Source organism: Triticum aestivum, chromosome 1A, assembly GCF_018294505.1.
Source record: "Triticum aestivum cultivar Chinese Spring chromosome 1A, IWGSC CS RefSeq v2.1, whole genome shotgun sequence".
NCBI lineage: Eukaryota > Viridiplantae > Streptophyta > Magnoliopsida > Poales > Poaceae > Triticum > Triticum aestivum.
In genome coordinates, this window is record NC_057794.1 from 232,182,794 (window position 1) to 232,204,411 (window position 21,618).

The 21,618-nt window shown below is 48.2% G+C and overlaps 1 protein-coding gene across 1 annotated transcript; it reads left to right on the forward strand.

Moving 5' to 3' along the window:
• The first annotated feature begins 15,154 nt into the window (after positions 1-15,154).
• On the forward strand, positions 15,155-16,651 carry LOC123043930 (formin-like protein 20). The gene is made up of 2 exons (XM_044466540.1): positions 15,155-15,893; positions 16,360-16,651. The coding sequence occupies exons 1-2, from the start codon at positions 15,406-15,408 to the stop codon at positions 16,376-16,378; spliced, it is 507 nt and encodes a 168-aa protein (XP_044322475.1). The 5' UTR covers positions 15,155-15,405; the 3' UTR covers positions 16,379-16,651.
• Positions 16,652-21,618: the final 4,967 nt, after the last annotated feature.

Consider the following 21,618-nt stretch of genomic DNA (forward strand, 5'->3'; position numbering starts at 1 on the left):
TTGCAAGTCTCTTCGAATTATCAGTTTGGTTTGCCCTACTAGATTGGTTTTTCTTGCCATGGGAGAAGTGCTTATCTTTGGGTTCGATCTTGCGGTGTCCTTTCCCAGTGATAGAAGGGGCAGCAAGGCACGTATTGTATCATTGCCATCGAGGATAACAAGATGGGTTTTTTATCATATTGCATGAAACTATCCCTCTACATCATGCAATCTTGCTTAAGGCATTACTCCTCTAGATGCATGCTGGATAGCGGTCGATGAGTGGAGTTATAGTAGTAGATGCAGAATCGTTTCGGTCTACTTGTCTCGGACGTGATGCCTATATACATGATCATACCTAGATATTCTCATAACTTTGCTCAATTCTGTCAATTTCTCAACAGTAATTTGTTCACCCACCGTAGAATACTTATGCTCTTGAGAGAAGCCACTAGTGAAACCTATGGCCCCCGGGTCTCTTTATCATCATATTAATCTCCATCACTTTATTATTTCTTTGCTTTTACTTTGATTTTACTTTTTACTTTGCATCTCTATACCAAAAATACCAAAAATATATTATTTATCATCTCTATCAGATTTCACTTTCGTAAGTGACCGTGAAGGGATTGACAACCCCTAAGCGCGTTGGTTGCATTGAGCTATTGTTTTTGTGTAGGTATGAGGGACTCATGTGTGGCCTCCTACTGGATTGATACCTTGGTTCTCAAAAACTGAGGGAAATACTTATGCTACTTTGCTGCATCATCCTCTCCTCTTCAGGGAAATCAAACGCAGTGCTCAAGAGGTAGCAAGAAGAATTTCTGGCGCCGTTGTCGGGGAGGTTCGCGCAATTCAAGATTTGACTCCCGACAATGAGCCATTTCTGGCGCCGTTGCCGGGGAGTCTGCGCAAAAGTCAACATACCAAGTACCCATCACAATCCCTATCTCCCGCATTACATTATTTTCCATTTTCCTCTCGTTTTCCTCTGCCCCACTTCACCCTTGCCGTTTTATTCGCCCTCTCTCTCTATCCTCCTTCTCTATTTGCCTATTTTGCCCGTTTGCTTGCGCGTTAGTTTGTTTGCTTGTCGTTATGACTAGTCTCTTATCTTGTTCGTTGTCTCCCGAGAATGAAGTTCTAAATTTTAAACAAAGGTAGGGAGAAAATCTAAAAGATGCTTAGTATAGAATTTGCAATGCTCAAAATAGATCTACCAGGAAGCAATCTACTTCAGTTCTTCCCCGCAATTTTTATGTAGGTGCTAATCCTTGGTATAGATATATCCTTGATACCATTACCGGAGGGAATTTTTTGGGTAGCCATACTTTTGATTCTTATAATGCTATGTTAGATTTATTTGGCTCACCACCTCTTTTGGTTAATGGAACTATGTTAACTTTGGAGCATGTTATGCAAAGACTTGAAGTTACTGAAAATAAAGTTGCTACTACTGAATTAATTGAAAATATAGATAAAATGATCCACAATCAAATTAACCAATACGGATCTAAGGTAGGAATGACTTTGAAAAATATTAAGGAAAAGGAACCCATAGTTAATGAGAAAATAAACTTAGATTCTACTAGAATCGATAAACTTGAGGGTATCATTACGAACTTGGGAACCACTTTTTCTTCTGTAAAGAATACTCCAAATCCTCCTACTAAAATTGCCAAGCTTATGTATGTTCCTAAAAATAGGGGTGAATCATCTAGTAAGGAAACTGCGGATCTTAAATCTATAAGTATTCATCCCAATCTTTTTGCTATCATTAAGGAACCAATTGCTACAAATGAATTTTTCGATCTTGTGCCTAAGAGTTTGATAATCACTAGAAATAAAGAAATTCCTAAGGGTGATAGATGCCTCATTGAAGAATTGCCTACCAAAGATGGCGATACCTAGATCTATTCTTGCTTGTTATGCCTAGCTAGGGGCGTTAAACGATAGCGCTTGTTGGGAGGCAACCCAATTTTATTTTTATTCCTTGCTTTTTTATCCTGTTTAGTAATAAGTAAATTATTTAGCCTCTGTTTTGTTTGTGTTTTTTGTGTTTAATTAGTGTTTGTGCCAAGTAGAACCGTTGGGAAGACTTGGGGAAAGTTTTGTTGAACTTGCTGTAAAAACAGAAACTATTGCGCTCACGAGAACTGCTGTCATTTTTATTTGGAAAGTGATATTTAGTTAATTCTTTTTGAAGATGATTAATAGATAAATTCCTCACGTCCATAAATTTATTTTAGAATTTTTGGGGTTCCATATCTTGCGCTAGCTACATATTACTACAGACTGTTCTGTTTTTGATAGATTCTGTTTTTTGTGTGTTTTTTGCTTATTTTGATGAATCTATGGCTTGTAAAATAGTTTATAATCCATAGATAAGTTGGAATACAGTAGTTATATCACCAATATAAATAAATAATGAGTTAATTACAGTACCTTGAAGTGGTCTTTTGTTTTCTTTCGCTAACGGAGCTCACGAGTTTTCTACTTTAAGTTTTGTGTTGTGAAGTTTTCAAGTTTTGGGTAAAGATTTGATGGATTATGGAAGAAGGAGTGGCAAGAGCCTAAGCTTGGCGATGCCCATGGAACCCCCAAGATAATCTAAGGACACCTAAAAGCCTAAGATTGGGGATGCCCCGGAAGGCATCCCCTCTTTTTCGTCTACTTCTACCGGTAACTTTACTTGGAGCTATATTTTTATTCACCACATGATATGTGTTTTTCTTGGAGCGTCTTTTATGATTTGAGTATTTGCTTGTTAGTTTACCACAATCATCCTTGATGTACACACCTTTTGAGAGAACCATACATGATTTGGAATTTGATAGAATACTCTATGTGCTTCACTTATATCTCTTGAGTTTTATAGTTTTGCTCTAGTGCTTCACTTATATCTTTTAGAGTACGGTGGTGGATTTGTTTTATAGAAACTATTGATCTCTCATGCTTCACTTAGATTATTTTGAGAGTCTTAATAGCATGGTAATTTGCTTAAAATCCTAATATGCTTGGTATGCAAGATTAATAATAAAACTTTCGTATGAGTGTGACGAATACTGAGAAAAGTTTGATGCTTGATGATTGTTTTGAGATATGGAGGTAATAATATCAAAGTCATGCTAGTTGAGTAGTTGTGAAATTGAGAAATACTTGTGTTGAAGTTTGCAAGTCCCATAGCATGCACATATGGTAAACGTTATGTAACAAATTTGAAACATGAGGTGTTATTTGATTGTCTTCCTTATGAGTGGCGGTCGGGGACGAGCGATGGTCTTTTCCTACCAATCTATCCCCCTAGGAGCATGCGTGTAGTGCCGAGGTTTTTGATTACTTGTAGATTTTTTGCAATAAGTATGTGAGTTCTTCATGACTAATGTTGAGTCCATGGATTATACGCACTCACACCCTTCCATCCTTGCTAGCCTCTTCGGTACCGTGCATTGCCCTTTCTCACATTGAGAGTTGGCGCAAGCTTCGCCGGTGCATCCAAACCCCGTGATATGATACACTCTTTCACACATAAACCTCCTTCTATCTTCCTCAAAACAGCCACCATGCCTACCTATTATGGTATTTCCATAGCCATTCCGAGATATATTGCCATGCAACTTTCCACCATTCCATTCATCATGACACATTCATCATTGTCATATTGCTTAGCATGATCATGTAGTTGACATAGTATTTGTGGCAAAGCCACCGTTCATAATTCTTTCATACATGTCACTCTTGGTTCATTGCATATCCCGGTACACCACCCGAGGCATTCATATAGAGTCATCTTTGTTCTAGTATCGAGTTGTAATCATTGAGTTGTAAATAAATAGAAGTGTGATGATCATTATTATTAGAGCATTGTCCCAAGTGAGGAATAAAAAAAGATAAAGGCCATAAAAAAGAGAGGAAAAGGCCCAAAAAATTGAGAGAAAAAGAGAGAAGGGACAAAGTTACTATCCTTTTACCACACTTGTGCTTCAAAGTAGCACCATGATCTTCATAGTAGAGAGTCTCTCATGTTATCACTTTCATATACTAGTGGGAATTTTTCATTATAGAACTTGGCTTGTATATTCCAAGAATGGGCCTCCTCAAGTGCCCTAGGTCTTCATGAGCAAGCAAGTTGGATGCACACCCACTAGTTTCTTTTGTTGAGCTTTCATACATTTATAGCTCTAGTGCATCCGTTGCATGGCAATCCCTACTCCTTGCATTAACATCAATCGGTGGGCATCTCCATAGCCCATTGATTAGCCTCGTTGATGTGAGACTTTCTCCTTTTTTGTCTTCTCCACATAACCCCCTCATTATATTCTATTCCACCCATAGTGCTATGTCAATGGCTCGCGCTCATATACTACGTGAAAGTTTATAGGTTTGAGATTACTAAAGTATGAAACAATTGCTTGGCTTGTCATTGGGGTTGTGCATGATGAGAGCATTCTTGTGTGACAAAAATGAAACATGACTAAACTATATGATTTTGTAGGGATGAACTTTCTTTGGCCATGTTATTTTGAGAAGACATAATTGCTTAGTTAGTATGCTTGAAGTATTATCATTTTTATGTCAATATGAACTTTTGTCTTGAATCTTTCAAATGTGAATATTCATACCACAATTAAGAAGAATTACATTAAAATTATGCCAAGTAGCACTCCGCATCAAAAATTCTGTTTTTATCATTTACCTACTCGAGGACGAGCAGGAATTAAGCTTGGGGATGCTTGATACGTCTCCAACGTATCTATAATTTTTGATTGCTCCATGCTATATTATCTACTGTTTTGGACTATATTTGGCTTTATTTTCCACTTTTATATTATTTTTGGGACTAACCTATTAACCGGAGGCCCAGCCCAGAATTGCTGTTTTTTTGCCTGTTTTAGGGTTTCGAAGAAAAGGAATATCAAACGGAGTCCAAACAGAATGAAACCTTTGGGTACATGATTTTCTCATCAGATAAGACCCAGGAGACTTGGACCCTCTATCAAGAAAGCCACGAGGCGGTCACGAGGGTGGAGGGCGCCCCCCTAGGGCGCGCCCCCTGCCTCGTGGGCCCCTCGAAGCTCCACCGACGTACTTCTTCCTCCTATATATATCCATGTACCCCCAAACGATCCGATCAGGAGCCAAAAACCTAATTCCACCGCTGCAACTTTCTGTATCCATGAGATCCCATCTTGGGGCCTGTTCCGGAGCTCCGTCGGAGGAGGCATCGATCACGGAGGGCTTCTACATCATCATCCAAGCCTCTCCGATGAAGGGTGAGTAGTTTACTTTAGACCTATGGGTCCATAGTTAGTAGCTAGATGGCTTCTTCTATCTTTTTGGATCTCAATACAATGTTCTCCCCCTCTCTTGTGGAGATCTATTCGATGTAATCTTCATTTCGCGGTGTGTTTGTTGAGACCAATGAATTGTGGGTTTATGATCCAGTCTATCTATGAATAATATTTGAATCTTCTCTGAATTCTTTTATGTATGATTGGTTATCTTTGCAAGTCTCTTCGAATTATCAGTTTGGTTTGGCCTACTAGATTGGTTTTTCTTGCCATGGGAGAAGTGCTTAGCTTTGGGTTCGATCTTGCGGTGTCCTTTCCCAGTGACAGAAGGGGCAGCAAGGCACGTATTGTATCATTGCCATCGAGGATAACAAGATGGGTTTGTTTTTATCATATTGCATGAAACTATCCCTCTACATCATGTCATCTTGCTTAAGGCGCCACTCTGTTTTTAACTTAATACTCTAGATGCATGCTGGATAGCGGTCAATGAGTGGAGTAATAGTAGTAGATGCAGAATTGTTTCGGTCTACTTGTCTCGGACGTGATGCCTATATACATGATCATACCTAGATATTCTCATAACTATGCTCAATTCTGCCAATTGCTCAACAATAATTTGTTCACCCACCGTAGAATACGTATGCTCTTGAGAGAAGCCACTAGTGAAACCTATGGCCCCCGGGTCTCTTTATCATCATATTAATCTCCGTCACTTTATTATTGCTTTGCTTTTAATTTGCTTTTACTTTTTACTTTGCATCTCTATACAAAAAATACCAAAAAAATATATTATTTATCATCTCTATCAGATTTCACTTTCGTAAGTGACCGTGAAGGGATTGACAACCCCTAAGCGCGTTGGTTGCGTTGAGCTATTGTTTTTGTGTAGGTACGAGGGACTCGTGTGTGGCCTCCTACTGGATTGATACCTTGGTTCTCAAAAACTGAGGGAAATACTTACGCTACTTTGCTGCATCATCCTCTCCTCTTCGGGGAAATCCAACGCAGTGCTCAAGAGGTAGCATCACCCACCATGGGAGCCGTGCGCTGGCCATCTTTCTTCAGGACCCTTCGCATTGTCTAACCATCTCGCAGGACCAAGACAGCAAACAAGAACCAAGACCAGGCGCAACCCGCCTTGAGGTAGGGCCTCGTGGGCCCCGCGCTGGCTCACGAGTGCCCAGATACACCTCGTCTAACCCTGCTGTGCAAGCCATGTGTCAGGGCGGGGTTGTACACGCCCTGGGGGCCCTCCACAGTAGGGAGTCCCCTCTCACGCGCCAGAAGCAAACCAGCAATCACCAGAGCGACCGGTGCCCTTCCTTGCGCTAACTTGCAGGAACTTCATGAGGGCCACAACAGGCGGTACCGAGGGCTCTCTCTCTTCTCTCATGCGATTTGCTTGCACGTTAAAAGGGGGGCTCCTGAGCATCGCGCCTCAGGAGCTCTTACTGGCTCTCCAGCCCTCACCCCCTGGCCTTGACCAGGGCATGCGACCTAGCATACCAACCGCAGCTGAGCTCGCTCGAGGGCCGGGAAGTGAGGACGCAGAGCAACAAGAAGAACATGGAGGGGAGAGGGAGACCCGCACGGGCCAGACCTAGCCACACTACAGCGACCGGCGAGCGAGTCCGGCACGACTCGTGGAGCTGACCCCGGACAGCCAAGATAAGTTCTCTCTCTGGATCCACCAGTCGCTATGGCACAAGACCGTCGCTCACTCCCTTCGCTGCCCTGCCGCGACAACGTTTTCTTCCTTCCCATCCTAAGACAGCTACTTGCGCGCTAAGGGGGACCTCTTGAGCATCGCGTCTCAGGAGCTCTTACTGGACCTCGGGCCGCTCACCTCCTGGCCTTGACCACGGCACGCGACCTGGCATACCAGCAACGGCTGCAGCCTGCCTGGGGACCGGGACCTATCAGCGTAGAGCACCAAGCTGCCACAGGATTGAAAAGGGGAGGCCGAGCCTCGACACGATATGCGAACACAAATCTTCATAATGAGGGCTATATTGACAAAATGCATTACAGACGCTTTACACACCCCCACGGGGTCCGTTTCTTGATTCCTCGCAGGGAACTAAAGGGAAGGAATTCTTAGGAGCTCTATCTACACGCACCAGATGTCGCCGACGCCATCATCAACAGTGTGCCACGTGAGGTCGGCGCCAACCCCATCCAGATCAGCGACTGTGACGGCTGGACGCCGCAGCCCTGCTCCGGGCTCGGCGGGAGCTTGGGGGCACGTAGCTGTCATCGCTCGTCTCCAGAGACTCCACGAGCTCAGGAGAGTCGCTGGACCACCAGGAGTCGCCGCTATCACTGGAGGAGCTGCAGGCGAGACCTGTGGCGGGCCGAGCGCCCGCTGCAGCGCCGTCCTGGCGACCTCCTTTAGGGCAGCACTCTAGGCGGCGGACTTCCTCGTCGAAGACCTTGAAGAACATCACGGAGGCGTTGTCTTACTCGAAGTGGATCGCGAGGGCACTCTCCGCACGACAGACTCAGGCAATCTCGCCCCAGCCTCGGGTCATGAAGATCTTCCCGGAGGCAACGGCTCCAATCTCCGCTCCAGTTGCTGGGGTGTCGCAGTCGGCGTGCTGCAGCCAAAGCTTGCGAAGGACCCTCGGCGGCGAAGAACTGTGGGACGCGTATCCAGGTGCTCGGGGGCATCGCCGCCCACAGTACGAACTCACGCGAAGAGACCGAAGCATGGACCCCTGGGGCGACAGCGTGTGCCTCCGCGGCACGGCTACCACGGCCCTGGCGCGGGCAGCGCCGCTCACCGCTCCTCCCTCCAGAATCGTCGGCATGAGCATACAAGGGCAGCGGGTACCCAGGAGGCGGCCTCTCATACCAAGGCCTTAACACCACCGGACTCACGATCACCTCGCGGCGATGAGACCTCCTTTTCTTTGGTAGGAGCAGCTTGGGCACATTGAGGGGAGCCTTGCCCTTCTCTGCGGCCGAGAACCTCCAGATCGGCGCCATGTTTGCACAAGCAAGGAGTGGACCGAGGAAGAAGAAGAAGCAGGAGAGGCAGAGGAAGGATGGGCGACGGGGGCTCCGCCCCCCTCCCATTTATACCAGGAGAAGGCCAACCAGCACCCCCCACGATCACATGTAATGATGGTTTTCCTTGCATGTCGCAGGGACTTGTCACGTTGGGCAGTTGCCGAGGCAGCATGGGGAAGCGGAGACGCCCACGTCCAATCAACCGCCACGCGTTGACCGGGGCCACAGGCTATGGGGGCCCGCGATGCTCTGCACTTGACCCTTGGCTTCGCCTCGAAGCCAAGCCAGAGCGCGCCTTGGGCCCGGGGGCTACTATCGGCGTTCTGGGAACGGGGGTCCCCAAACTTGCCTGCCTGCGGCCCATGGCGTGGCTTTGCTGGCAGGCCTATACGGCCCATCTTCATCAACAAGGAACCAAGACCCTCGCGACGGGCCAAGCTTCGCGAGGCGGACGACACAAGACCTCCTCAGGAGCGGCCTCACCAGGCTAGCTCGCGAGGGGCGGAGAGTTCAAGGCCGGGCAAACCTTGCGAGGTTCGCGTGACGTAAGCCATGACGATCGAGACCAGGCAGGCGCTAGCGCACGCATCGTTCTTGTTTCCTCTTTAGTGCTAAGGGGGCAAGCACAGGCGTGGAGTACCGAGGCATCAAGCAAAGGTTGCCATATTGGTGCAATGAGACCAAGACCAAAAGGACGGCAAGACGGAGGTCACCGTGGAGCCCAAGACGGCGTCACCACCAGAGCCTTTGGCAGGCGAAGACTGCTTTTGTCAGGATAGCTTGTACTAGCTGTCCCCTTTTGAATTGGCCCTTGTGGCTCCCTTCCCACTCAATATTTGGGGAGAGGACGATGGCCTCTATAAATAGGATTAGCCACCACAGTAGGCTGGGGACTCGTCTCGAATCCACTCGAACAACAACCAGTTCGCCAAGCACAAGAACACCTCAACCTCATGATGTTGTTCTTCCCCTTGTACTGTTCATCCTCAGCCCAAGAGGCAATCCACCACCACCACACTGGAGTAGGGTATTACACCACAACGGTGGCCCGAACTAGTATAAATCTTGTGTCCTTTGTGTTGCGAGTTCGTCGAGTTAGTTCATGAGATCTTAGCTAAGTTAGGACGCGGATCGATAGGGGGGAGATCTTCGTGCGCACCCTAGTGTTCGAACCTTAAGGGTTTTGCCGGAACCCGTGATCCGACATATCATACTCACCATTTTTACCTTGGGGGGAAATTGCTTCTGTCCCCCTGTGTTCGGTTGACGAGGCTCTTGGTCATCGTCGTCGCTTGGCAACCCTTTTCCTTGAGTTTGGCGTTAAGCTTGCCGACTTGTTTGAAGACACAACAATTTCTGTTGGTATGATTGGCGGGTTTATCGGGGGTATCATGATCTGGCAAGGCTGATCAAGTATTCTGTCTAGACTGGATGGGCCATCTCTGTTTTCCTTGAATGGCTTTTTCCGTTGACCGGGTTTGGAGCCGTTGAATCCGGTGTTAACCGTCCTGTCTTGCGTTCCTTCATTGTTGTTTCGACATTTATGCTTGTCGCCTCGTGGCTTGCCATTGTTGTCCCTGGTTTCGGAGGTACTAGGGTCGCTGGTGCTATTGCTTCCGTGAGCAAGCCAGCTGTCTTCTCCCGTGCAAAAACGGGTCATAAGTGCAGTGAGGGCTGCCATGGACTTCGGCTTTTCTTGGCCGAGGTGTCGGGCAAGCCACTCATCTCGGATGCTATGTTTGAAGGCTGCGAGGGCTTCTGCGTCCGAACAATCCACAATCTGGTTCATTCTGATTAGGAACCTTGTCCAAAGCTGTCGGGCCGATTCCCCAGGTTGCTAGATTATGTGGCTAAGGTCATCGGCATCTGGGGGCCGAACATAGGTACCTTGGAAGTTGTCTCTGAATGCATCCTCCAGGTCCTCCCAGCTACCAATATAATTTTCTGGTAGACTGTTCAGCCAATGCCATGCTGGTCCCTTAAGTTTGAGGGGAAGGTATTTGATGGCGTGTAGATCGTCACCGCGAGCCATGTGAATGTGGAGAAGAAAGTCTTCAATCCATACTGCGGGATCTATTGTGCCGTCGTATGATTCGATGTTCATGGGTTTGAACCCTTCTGGGAATTGGTTCTCCATTACTTCATCGGTGAATCATAGGGGGTGTGCGGCGCCCCTATATTGGGCCGTGTCACGACGCAGTTCGGATGAGGTCCGTATGTGGTTTTCGGCCGGGGCGTGGTTGTACTTGCCGTGCCGGGATTGGGAAGCGTCCTCTCATTCCGAGGCGTGCCCCCGTGATCCATAGATTGATCTGGTCTGACCTGCTCTATTATCCAGGTCTTGTCGTAGGTCATATGTGTATCCTCGAGCTATTGTTTCTCTATTTTTACGGCGAGGTGGAGCAGGCTGGTGTTCGGCTTGAGTTGCCATTCTGCCCTGGCCACGTGGTGGTCGGTTGGGCCCGACAGCCGCATTGCTTGCGGGTGGTATGGGCTCCAGCGCCTCATCGTTGAATTGGGGCAGCAACTTACGCTTTGGGTAACTCTTTGTTGGGCGTTCGAATCCGTGCTCTTCGGCCGCCAGGACATTAGTCCATCTATCGTTGAGCAGATCTTGGTGAGCATGAAGCTGTTGCTGTTTCTATTTTAGGCTTCTAGCCGTAGCTATTAGCCGGCGCTTGAAGCGCTCTTGGTCGAGGGGTTCCTCTGGCACGATAAAATCTTCGTCGCCGAGGCTTACGTCGTCCTCGGAGAGTGGCAGATAGTTGCTGTCCTCTGAGTCGTTCCCTGTTTGTTCGTCAGGGTCAACTTGCATGTCCTCCCGATCATCCTGTTCGGATGTTGGTTCGATAGGGTCTTATTGGTCTTCGGTGTTCTTCGGAGTATCATTGTCTTCGGTGCCGGTATTGTTGTTCTTACCACGGTGCGATTTAGAGCGGCACCGCTGACGTTGATGTTTCGGCGGTATCTCAGGAGGTTCGTCCTTGACTGGATTTTTTCTCATCATCGCCGTCGCCGTTTTTAGGTGTTTCCACCATGTATACTTCATACGAGGAGGTGGCCATCCAACGTCCAGTGACCGGTGGGTTTTGGGCCTACTCCTCTCCGGCATCGTCGTCCATACCGTCGATGTCTTCGGAGGCGTAATCAAGCATGTCGGTTAGGTCCTCGACAGTGGCTATGAAGTGGGTGGTGGGTGGGAAGTAAAATTCCCTAGTCCGGGCTGGGCGTGATTCAGAAGCGGCTCCTCTGTGATGATGAGGGATCACATTAAGTCGTGAGCCTCGTTTAAGAGCGGGGTTTGGACGGGGTCGGAAGTATCTGGGCCGAGCTCGCATGATGCGGGCCTCCAGGGTTCGGAATTAGTGTCCGGAGAAGAGTCCGGCCTTGCAATGATTGCCGGAGACGCTATTCTCTCGGTGTTGAGCTCCAAGGCCGCACAGATTCCGGCGGGCTCTAGACTCCCATTTGTGGACCTGATGACGCGCTCCGGGTCTAAGGCCGGAGCGGTGGTTGAGGCCGCGAACCCTTGGAATATCAAGTCTCCTCGAATATCAACGACATAGTTTAGGTTTCCAAAACTGATTTGGTGACCAGGGGCGTAGCTGTCCATCTGCTCCAGGTGGCCAACCGAGTTGGCACGTAGTGCGAAGCCACAGAATACAAATATCTGGCCGGGGAGAAAAACCTCCTTCGTGGCAACATTGTTGTAGATGATTGAAGGAGCCATCGAGCCTTTCGACGACGTCACAGTGGAACTCTCAATTAAAGCACCAATGCCGGTGTCAAAACCGGCAGATCTCGGGTAGGGGGTCCCGAACTGTACGTCTAAGGATCGATGGTAACATGAGACAGGGGACACGATATTTACCCAAGTTCGGGCCCTCTTGATGGAGGTAATACTCTACTTCCCGCTTGATTGACTTTGATGAGTATAGAGGTTACAAGAGTTGATCTACCACGAGATTGTAATGGTTAAACCCTAGATGTCTAGCCCATATGATTATGATTGCCCCTACAGACTAAACCCTCCGGTTTGTATAGACATCGGAGGGGGCTAGGGTTTGTACAGAGTTGGTTTATAGAGAAATGAATCTTCATATCCGCATGCTAAGCTTGCCTTCCACGCCAAGGAGAGTCCCATCTGGACACAAGGGAAGGCCTTCTATCTTGTATCTTCATGGCCCATCTGTCCAGCCCACATCACATAGGCCGGATGCCCGAGGACCCCATAATCCTGGACTCCCTCAATCACATCATATCTTGACCATATCACATCACAACATGCCCTGCAAAAACAAGTTAGACGTCCTCTACTTTGTTGTTGCAAGTTTTATGTGGCTGCTACGGGCTTCTAGCAAGAACTGTTCTTAACTACGCAAAACCACAATGGTGATTATCAAGTTTGCTGTTTTAACCTTCTTCAAGGACCGGCCGTAGTCAAATTCGATTCAACAAAAGTAGGAGAAATAGACACCCGCCAGCCACCTTTATGCAAAACAGTTTGCATGTCAGTCGGTGGAACCGGTCTCATGTGCGTGGGCATGTAAGATTGGTCTGAGCCACTTCATTGGACAAATAGAGATAGACAATGCATCTGCTTGATAACTGGACAAATGCTAAAAAAAGCAACCTAACAACCAAATACAGATAAACAAGGCATCTACTTGATAACTGGACAAATGCTCACTGCAACCAAACTAAGAACCAAATACATACAAACAAGGCATCTGCTCGATAACCGGAAAAATGCTCACTCCAACCAACCTAACAACAAAATACAGATAAAAAAGGCATCTACTCACTATAAACAACCAAATATAGCCATTCATGAAACTGAAGTGGACAATTCATACTTAAACATCACATAGCCCTATTGAACAATACATTTTTGCATAACTAAAACAATTAAACACGGCACAGTTAAAGCACTGCATGAAAAAAGCTACTACAACAAAGGGTACAGGTTGGCAAGCTAGAAAAGGTAAGGTTTGCTAATAGAATGTTGCCTCACATTCCATGGATGGGATCCTTCCAGTTGGAAGAGCACAGACCCATGGTGCGCTCTCTGATGTCACAGATGGGCTGTTTCACCTTGGAAGAACCTTCATGGGTGCCCTCCTCATGGTCGTGGTCATGGTCGATGAGATCTGACTTGGCAATTGAGGATCCCAAGCCGCCGCCGTAGAACGTGTCCTTCAGAAATGACAAAATGGGCTCGATGGCATTTAAGGCTCGCAAATCCTTGACCGCTTGGTGGAGGAGATCGGCGGCAGGGCTGTCCAAGAGATCGACAACGGTTGAACCAGAGGGGTTGGGGATGGACCACTTAACCTGTGACAGGGCCCGCATGAAGCCGTCGCTGTGGACGAGCTTGATGTCGTAGCCAGCTTTCCCAAGATATAGTAATACGGTAGCTCGCTGACATGAAGCCTTCGGCATGGCAACGTAGTCAATGTCTTCGCCGGCTTCCGCGGCGACGTGTTGCTCCGGGATCGACAGGTCGGGGCGAACGGCGGCCACCTCGCCAACGTCCGCCGGAGAGGCCATGATAAACCTATTCTTGGCCGAACGCTCGTCGAGCTCCTCGGGATACATGGTCGAGCTTAGGCTGCGACATTCTGGAGCAGGGGATGTGGATCTGGCGGGAGGGAGGGAGATCGCAGGCCTCATCTAAAAACTCAGGGGAGTGGGGACACGGTATGGGAATCGCTGGGTAACCTGAACTTTATTATCTAAGCTAGGAGGAACGGGCAGACCGACAGGGGTTGGCGGCGGCGGTCACGTGCTAGGGTTCGAGGGGGGAGGGGGAGGGTGGGGGATTGTGGAGGGGGGTTAGTGTTTGAGGATACGTCGCGGCTACTGAAAATTTTAGTAATGGTGAGTGGAGATGGTGGTGGACGAGGGAGGGCAACGGTTCAAATGCCTCGGCTACTGCAATTTTACTATAAGGTCGGTGCTGGAGGAGTGTGGGTGACGGTTGAAGTACGGTGGCTAGTAAAATTTGGGTAAAGGAATTGATGCAGGGAAGGAGTGCTCAAGATCACGCACAGTCCAATAACAATATGCGTGTATGATAATATGGAAAAGTGGCGCGGAACCGCCGATTTTTGCAATGCTCAAGGCGGGTAGTTTGTTTTTATATTTCTAGCTAGTTGGTCTATCGGACATGGTTCGTCCTAATTTCCAAATAAACTTACCCTCCTTTAGCTTGGACAGGTGGTGGTTTTATAGCGCACTTGCATCGCACATGGTTAAACCAGTACCTCCACCCTTTGCTCGCGCTTGCACGGGCGTGGTGATTTTACAGCGCACTTGCATCGCACACGGTTGAGCCAGTACTTGCACCTTTGCTCGCGCTTGCGCGGGCGTGGTGATTCACAACACACTTGTATCGCACATGGTTAAGATATTATACCCGTGTCCGTTGAGCGTCATCAGAGTCTTTGCAGCAAAACATAACGTTAGAGGGTCAGAAGACAACCACACCAACATGTGGCCCAAATATATATGAGTGAAAAGGGTACTCTGTGATGTTCAAAATTCCAACGCACAACTTTGACCGCGTGGGCCCACGGTTGGGTGCGTCGTCGAAGATCGATGAGAGGGGCCAGAAGTCAAGAACCACCTGAAAGTGGCCAAATATATGTAGGAATATTGGGGATGTTTAAAACTTTAAATACACAATGCATAACTTTGGTGGCACCTGCCTCGTAAACCCGAAAGCACCCTTGAATATATATATACATAGGATGGGTCTATTATAATAACACCCTTAAGAGTCTTATTATGATAACACCGGAGCTTATTTTGATAACACCCCGACCCACCTGTAGCTACAAACTAACCACGACCAAACTACGGACGCAATGAAAAAAAAAACAGAACCCACCCCGCCTTATCCTCTCCTCCACCCCTCGCTCCCCCGTGCTCCACACCCGCATCCCACCGCCTCACCACCAGACCACCTCCCTGCCCGCGCCGCCGCACCACCTTCCTCCCCCGCGCCGCCTAGCCGCCATCTTCGCCTGCACCGTCGCCCCACCTCCTTCCCCCCGCGCCGCCGCGGCGCCATCCCGACGACCTCCTACCTCCCACCCCGCGTCAGCCCCTCCCTGCGATGCGGCTGACCTCCTTCTTCCAACCCGCACCGCCGGAGCCCCGCCCCCGCCGCGCGTCGCCGGAGCCCTACCCCGCCACCTACCACCACGCTCCGCCTCCTCCCCTGCAGCACTTTCCCGTGGCGCCGCCCCCTACTTCTCCTGGATGGCCACCGCCCCCTGCTCCGTTGACCAGAACAACCCCTCCTCCTCCCCATCCATGGTGGTCGTACCACCACCGCGACCTCTCCCGGTGCCGGATCCGATCCGCCTCCAGCGTCGTCGTCCTCGTGGGATCCGGTGGGGTCCGCCTCCAGCGTCGTCGTCCTCGTGGGATCCGGTGGGATCCGCCCCCGCCCCCTCCCCATTCACTACCTCCCTGCGGTGCCAGGCAACACTGCCGCGCTGCCAGGCCCCGCCCCCATCGCACCAATGAGCGCATCAGCCTCAACCTCCGACGATGGATCCAGGCTCCCCCGGTCAGGTCGCGCCCCAAGTACCCGCGCAGGTGCCGCCGAGTTCCTGGGTCACCGCCCCTCGGTCCCCCTCTTCCACCTCCCATCCTCTGTCGCTGGAGCAGCACGGCCGTGGGCGTGTAGTGCGCTGCGACTCCTCGTGCAGTGTAGATCGGGAATCAGGCAGGATTGCAGTTTCGTTGTGGTGGCTACATGCCACAGTGATTTTTTAGTCATTTTGTATTTCACTCGCTTGGGGTGCAGCTCGCGGTCGCATCCTATGCAGCTCGCGTGCGCATCCTATGCAGCGCGCTGCGCCTATCTGGAGGTTCCATGGGCCTCCTCTCCCCACTGCATCGCCCTTCCCGGCGGCCTACTGCAAACATGGCGAGTAGAGTATCAGGAGACGCATAGTGCTCTTCTGCATTTCATTGATTTTTGTGCTTTTCTAAACAGAAAAAAGTCCAAATGAAGTCCTCTGTGGTTTGCTATTGACGTTCATTCTACTTATTTTTGTAGGAAAGGTGAAGTGGTGTAGTTCGGCTGGATGGCCCGTTCCTCAATTTTGTTGTTGTTGATAACTGCACTTCATTAGTTCATTGTAAAAACTGCAGTTCATTACCACGATGGTTAGTGAAAGTGTACCCCGTAGAATTTTGTGTGGTTCGGCCAGTGGAGAGTGCCGATATGTATGGGTGTGTGGCTGTGTAAAACTATCGGTAGTTGTGTATGCTTTGTAGCTCACTTTGTTCTCTTGCGCTGTTCGCTATATAACTTTTCCGTGGTCCACTTGGCAAACACAAAACAAGAACATCTCAAAGCAGCTCACTTCTTATTAGATGTAGTTCACTCGCTCTGTCCCTACGGTCCACTTCCAGGCCCAACGCTTGATGTCAAGTGCACTTCATCTTGTTTTGGAAAATTTGGTAGTCTCGAGGTAGTATTGCGGTTCACCAATGCTCAGCGTGAAGTGCACTCCATCTTGTTTGGAAAAATTTACGTCCCATAAAAAAGAAATCATGTAGTGCACTTGTCAGTCTGATGAAGTGGAGGTTTTAGTCTAAAGAAGTGCACTCCATCTCATTTGGGAAAAATTACGTCCCGGAAAAAAAAATCATGCAGTGCACTTGTCTGTCCAATGAAGTGCAGTTTTTACTCTAAATAAGTGGTTTTCTGTCTGATGCAGTACGACCCGTTTACGGTAGTCTCGAGGTTCACTTTTCATAGTCTTGTGGTTCACCAACACTTGACATGAAGTGCACTCCACCTCGCTTAGGAAGATTTACGTACCACAAAAAAGTAATGCGGTTCACTTCTTGATAGTGTTGTGGTTCATTTACACCCGATGTGAAGTGCACTCTAATTTCTCGTCCTTGAAAAAAATATGTTTGAATAAAATAAATCATGCCGTTCTCTAACACGTCTGATGCAGTGCGGTTTTTCGTCCGATGCAGTGCGGTTTTTTGTCAGATGAAGTACCCACGTCGATTTGGGTGTCGCAAAAAACAGAGTGTCCGCATTTCGGTAAATTTAAAACTGCTCTTAAACCGTAACGAATTAGAGAGAGTGTTCTATATGAAAAAGTTGCGTCTCGTCGATACCTTTCCAGCGGCATATCATTTGAATCATTTCGACGACCGGTTTGTAAAAATTTCACGAAAAACGGCCGCTGCCATTTGTCGTCTGCCACACGATTTTCAAAATTAACTTAAAACTGTTAGGAATTTCAAAACCATTTCTACATGTGGAAGTTGCGCCTTGTCCATAGCTTTCCAACGACATATTACACGCCTTGTTTCGACAAACGGTTAAAAAAATAGAGCGAAAACAGTATCGAAAATTTAAAAAAAATAAAAAACAGAATTTCGTGACTTAGTAAATTTGAAACTGCTCTTAAACCGTAACGAATTAGAGAAAGAAATAGATATGAAAAATATGCGCCTCGATGATATCTATCCAACGGTGTGTCATTTGCTTCATTCTGACGAGCGGTTTAGAAAAAAATGCGAAAAAAATGCTCGCTGCCACTCGTTGTGGGCCGCACCATTTTCAAAACTGCTCTTAAACCGTGAGGAATCTCGAAAAGTGTTCAACATGGTGAAGTTGCGTCTAATACATAGCTTTTCAATGATATATTACATGCCTCGTTCCGACAAATGGTTAAAAAACTAGAGCGAAAACAGTACCGGAAAAACACTACGTGCAGTTTTTTTCGACACGAAGTTCACTCGTGTGAGTACTGCAGCACACCTAGTTCAAACAATGACGTGCACTTGCATTAAGCGTGCAGTGCGGAAGTGTTATCAGAATAACTATTCTGATAATATTATCAGAATAGACCGGCTGTATATATATATATATATATATATATATATATATATATATATATATATATATATATATATATATATATATATATATAATGACATAATGTCGTACCTAGCTAGGATGCTTGGCCCACCACCTCCCACTTCGTGTCAGCGGGGCGGATGCACGTAATGATCGATACTTTGGTCATACATGCATGTCGCCATGACCTACCATAAGATGGACCAATCAATCTATCGTTTGGTCAAATGACAGTTGTTGTTGTCGATAAACCGCTTGGTCCAATAGATTGAACCATCATAAAGATCGCACGAGAGGGACCACAAAACCAGCACCTCTTGCATGCGGCCCAAAATGATGTACGTTGGGAAGGGGTGATGTGTGTTTTCAATATGGAAAAATGTGCAATTTAGATGTGGTGCCTACCTCTCGATACAGACAACAACCATGAAGGCAAGGTAGTTAAGGACGAGATACACAGGGTTAGATGTAGGTCAAACCCCGTAATCCGAGCATGTGGGAGGGAATCCTGACAATGCATGAGGTCGAGCTTTGGTTGAGCGACATGTGATCGTGACCGGCCCTAACATGAACTAGGAGGATTCCATTCATGGCCAACACATACCCCTCATTACCGGTCAAAGAGATGCTATATATACACTCGAGGAGCCCACCGATATGCGTGTCGTCACAAAAAACGCACAAGGGAGATGTGGTCGATCAGAAGACCCCATATACACTACATGCGGTACGAAAATATGTATGGGTACGGTGGTGTGTGATGTGTTTAAATCCCAAATGCACAATTTCGATGGCCCACCAACTACATTACAAACCAAACACCGTACCCGACTGCAAGCCTGGTTCAATACGTACGTTGTTAGTTTCCCAACTTCGAGGCGGCGGCGGGGGGGGGGGGGGGGGGGGTCGTTCCACGCATGCGCTCAAACTTTATTTGGTCTAGCATGGGACACATCTATATATATATCTATATGTCACATCCCTAGCTTCAGGCATTACTCTAGGTTAGCTTCATGTGTGCATCATGTTTAAATTCTGAAATTTGAACTGAGGAAATATTGGAAGCCTCAAAACCCTAAATAAAAAAGGGGCAAAAACCCTAGAAATCTTATTCATTGCTCCAAAAGGCTCTTCTTAAATGTTTGATAATTTTTGGTAAGGGTTCTGGTCCCAACCAAAATATTGAACATTTTTAAAGAATTATTTTTGGGACTTTGGATTTAATTCATTAGCTATTTGAATTTGAATTATATTCATATAATTAGAATATAATTTAAATACCCCTGAAATAGTTTATAAGCTTTTGGAAAAGTCCATCTAGCAGTATAAAATATTCAGAGGAGTTTTGGCATTGTTTGAATTATTTTTAAATTCAAAACAGTGGCAAAACAGATTAAATAAAAGAAAACAGAACAAAAATAGAAAACAGTAAATAGAAAAGAGAGAGAGAGAGAGAGAAGCCCAGCTTACCTGGCCTCACCGTGCAGCCCACCAGAACTGGCCCAGCTGGCCAGCCCATCTGGCCGGCCCAGCCCACCTCCTCCCCCTTGTCTTCTTCCTCCTCTGCCAGGAGGACGAACAGAGGCGTGGCGCGCGCCCGAGAGGCCTCGGCCACCTCCTGCTTCCCCCCTGGCCACCTCCTGCCTGGGTGCCTCCCTCCTCGACGCCCGGAGACGCCACGCCACCCCCTCGGACCCCTCTCACTCTTCCTCGAGGCCCCGCCCCTCTGCTCTTTCTCTCTCGCCCGAACCCGAACACAGCCGTCGCCGCCGACGAGAACCACCGCGGCCACCACTTTCCCCTCGCCTCTCCGACGCGCCCCCGAGCTCCGCCGTGACGTTCCCGTCCCTACCACGGAGCCACAAGACGCCGGACGCCCTGGAGCGCCGTCACCGAGGCCATCTTCTTCCTCTGCACCGACGGCCGTCGTCGCTTGATTCGCCGGCCACAGAGCGTCCCCGGCCTCGCCCTCGCGCTCGTTGGACTCGCGGTGAGCCACTGAACCGTTCCCCTTTTCTTCCCATGCCGTTGGGCCGCTCTAGCCATTGCTTCCGCCGGACCCGAGAGCTCGCCGCCGCCGTGCCTCGTCACCAACGTGGCTGGAGCCGTTGCAGCTCGAAGCCGAGCACACCACCGCACTCAACACGTCTCCAGGAGCCCGTAGCCGCCACTAGCTTCCCCTCCCGTGCCCCCGAACGCCAACCCCGACCTCGCCCGAGCTCCGGCCGCCGCCTCGCTCGCCGCCGCTGCTAATTCCGGCCACCCCCGCACCTTCCGTTGGTCCTCCTAGATGCGCACGGGCGCGGGCTACCTCCTGGTGCCCTTGGCGCATCGATTCGATGCCCCTAGCGCAAGTCCGGCGTGCCCCGCCGTGTCCTGTGGTCGCCGCCGGCTGGTCTCCGGTGACGCCGACGTGGCGCACTTACTTAGTCGCTAATGACCATGCTAAACACCCCCACAGACAATGATAGCGGGCCCCGTAGCGGGTCAAAGCCCGAGTCAACGCGGGATTAGCCCCTGTGTCACTGACGTGTGGACCCCACACGTCAGGTTTGACCCTGACCGGCCCGGTTGACCCTGCTGACGTCACTGTGACGTGGTGCTGACGCCATAATCATTTCTGGATTTAATTTAATTCTGAAATTCCAGAAAATGCCTAAAACTTCTAAAATTCATAGAAAATTAACCGTAACTCCAAATTAAATAATTTATATATGAAAAATTATCAGAAAAATTCAAGGAATCCATCTGTACCATTTTCATGCATGTTAGAACAACTTATCACTACTGTTTAGGACAAATGAAGTGAATGACATTTGAATAATCACATATGGAGTTTGAATTTGAATCTTGTATTCAAACCAACTTCATTTAATCTGTTGCTAGATGCATTAGCTCAAAACACATTCATTTTGCCATGTCATGATCATGCATCATATTGTGCATTGCATTGATTGTGTTCCTTTTTGTGTTGCCGGTATTTGTCCCCTCTCGATAGACGCGATACCGATGATGTGATCGTTGACACTGATGAAGACTCAATGTTATCTTCAGAAGTGCCAGGCAAGCAAAACCCCCTTGTTCATTCCGATACAATCCTACTCTCTCGCTCCTGCTCTCTTTTAATGCATTAGGACAACACCGATTCATCTGTTACTTGCTGCGGTAGCTGAACCCCTTTATCCTATGCATGACCTGTCATTGCCACAGTAAATAGATGAAACCCACTAGCATGAGTAGGAGTTGTTTGAGCCCTGTTGTGCCTACTCATTCATGTTTGTTTGTCATGCCTGCTACTGCTTAGAGTTGAGTCAGGTCTGATTCATCGGGGATGAATCAGAGGCGTGTGAACATGTCCTACTGTGTGTGAGCTAAGTGTGTGAACACGATTTGGTAAAGGTAGCGGTGAGAGGCCATGTAGGAGTACAT